A 1900-nucleotide genomic window follows, 5' to 3' on the forward strand; every position below is an offset into this window, starting at 1 on the left:
ATTATTGATACTAAACTTAACACTGCTTATGGACAAGCCAATATATAAAATAAAGGAAAATTTAACAATATCTATAAATTAATGTAATGTACAGCTTGTGAGTAAATATTACATTTACTAGCACATGCACTCATGCATGCACACCATGTGCTTAATTGTTATGATAGACGATAGGCATGAGTAACCACACACTAGTAGTCCAGTAGGTGTAACTGTTGTTGGCACAGAGAAGATCAACAGCAGCACTGCTTTGAGTTAAGCGAATAGCTGCTTATTGTTCATATATCATAACAGTACTTCAGTTCTTACTTCTTTTACTGATACTAATGGCTACTACTGGTGTCTACTGGTGTCTTGTATTGACTGAATGTTTGAGTCTTGTAGTATCTAGTAAGTCTCTAATATTACAATGTATCATACCCTGAAATAATATCATAGTTGTAGTTCAATATAGTCAAACAGTTCCTAGTCCTGGTGTTACACCATGTCCTGGTGATAGAATAGTACTTACTTGTACAACTGACACTGATACTGTTCCTGGTGGTATACTATTATGGGCAAATGATGATGGTGGGATAAATCAAATCATAAATATTACTCAACCAACTAAAGGAGGGAGTCTCTCTATTGAGGTTACTGCTGTTGATGGTAATATGATAACAAGTACTGCTACTATTGAATCAGTGCCTGCATCATTGAATGGAACTATGATTGGTTGTGCAGGTTTAGATATTGTCTTCACTTATGTAACTATCAATGTAACAGGTCAGGGGTTATGTGCTACAGGTATTATTATCATCATTATTGTAATTTAACAGGCCCACCAAAATTACCAGTATCATATACAACAATGCCTATTAATGACAGTGCATTAGTTATTAATTGGGCAGAGACAGAACAATGTATAAGTAATTACACTATTACAATAACCACTAATAGCACACTTACTGAGAACAACACTGTCAATACTTCATCAGCAACTTTTGATAATCTCATTATTGGTACTAATTATTCATTTATTATTATTCCTATTGATACTATTGGAAGAGAAGGACCTCCTTCATCATTAATACAGTATATATGGAATGGTAAGAACTATACACACACACACACACACACACTTATGGTATTTCTTATAGTACCAGCTCAAGTTGTTAATATTAGTTGGTATCAGATATCAACTGATAGTATTACAATATGGTGGAATAGCATTGAAGTAAGATAAAACTTTATCTATAATCATAGTAGATTTCATTAGGACACTACATTACATCCTCCTATTGAGTATTACATTATTAATGTATACATTACAACAATTTGTATTAATAGTTGTTCTGTGTACAGTTATAATGTAACAGATACTAATACTACTATTACTGGACTATCTCCTATTAATGAATACTACACTGTTACTATCATACCTGTTAATGTTATTGGATATGGACCATCAGTCACTGTTAATGGTATGTAGCATCAGTACCTAATATAATGTATAGATACATATTATTACTATAGTCAGTATAACCACTACTACATCAAGTATCACTAACATTATGATGAGTACTACTGAGTATATCATAATGCAAGATAAAAGCTCGGCTATGACAGCATTACCAACAATCACAGAAACACAATTAATTACAACAACTGAAACAATCAGTAGTTGTACTGACAGTAAGTTATAAGAATCAGGACATATAGTGAACTGTTCATTAGGTTGTTCCTTATGCCTTACCACAACAATGTCACAATCAACAGATGTAGGATTCATTAGTGGTTAGTTAATGCATTAAGTGTATCTAATCTATTACACACACACACACACACAGTTGCTATTGCCATACCTATCACTGGTCTATTAACTGGACTCATTACTTGCATAATTAGTATCATTGTATGT

At 32.8% G+C, this 1900-nt stretch overlaps 1 protein-coding gene across 1 annotated transcript; it reads left to right on the top strand.

Annotated features, from left to right (window-relative positions):
• Positions 1 to 326: 326 nt before the first annotated feature.
• Positions 327 to 1894, top strand: LOC109592008 (uncharacterized; the record flags this gene model as incomplete). Its single annotated transcript, XM_020007586.1, has 6 exons — positions 327 to 390; positions 439 to 758; positions 1259 to 1463; positions 1516 to 1674; positions 1717 to 1776; positions 1830 to 1894. Coding segments are annotated over exons 1-6 (873 nt in total), but the record flags the coding sequence as incomplete, so codon positions are not given.
• Between the last annotated feature and the right edge of the window lie 6 nt (positions 1895 to 1900).

The sequence above is a fragment of the Amphimedon queenslandica genome, unplaced genomic scaffold (assembly GCF_000090795.2).
Source record: "Amphimedon queenslandica unplaced genomic scaffold, v1.1 AMPQUscaffold_6576_Cont21467, whole genome shotgun sequence".
NCBI lineage: Eukaryota > Metazoa > Porifera > Demospongiae > Haplosclerida > Niphatidae > Amphimedon > Amphimedon queenslandica.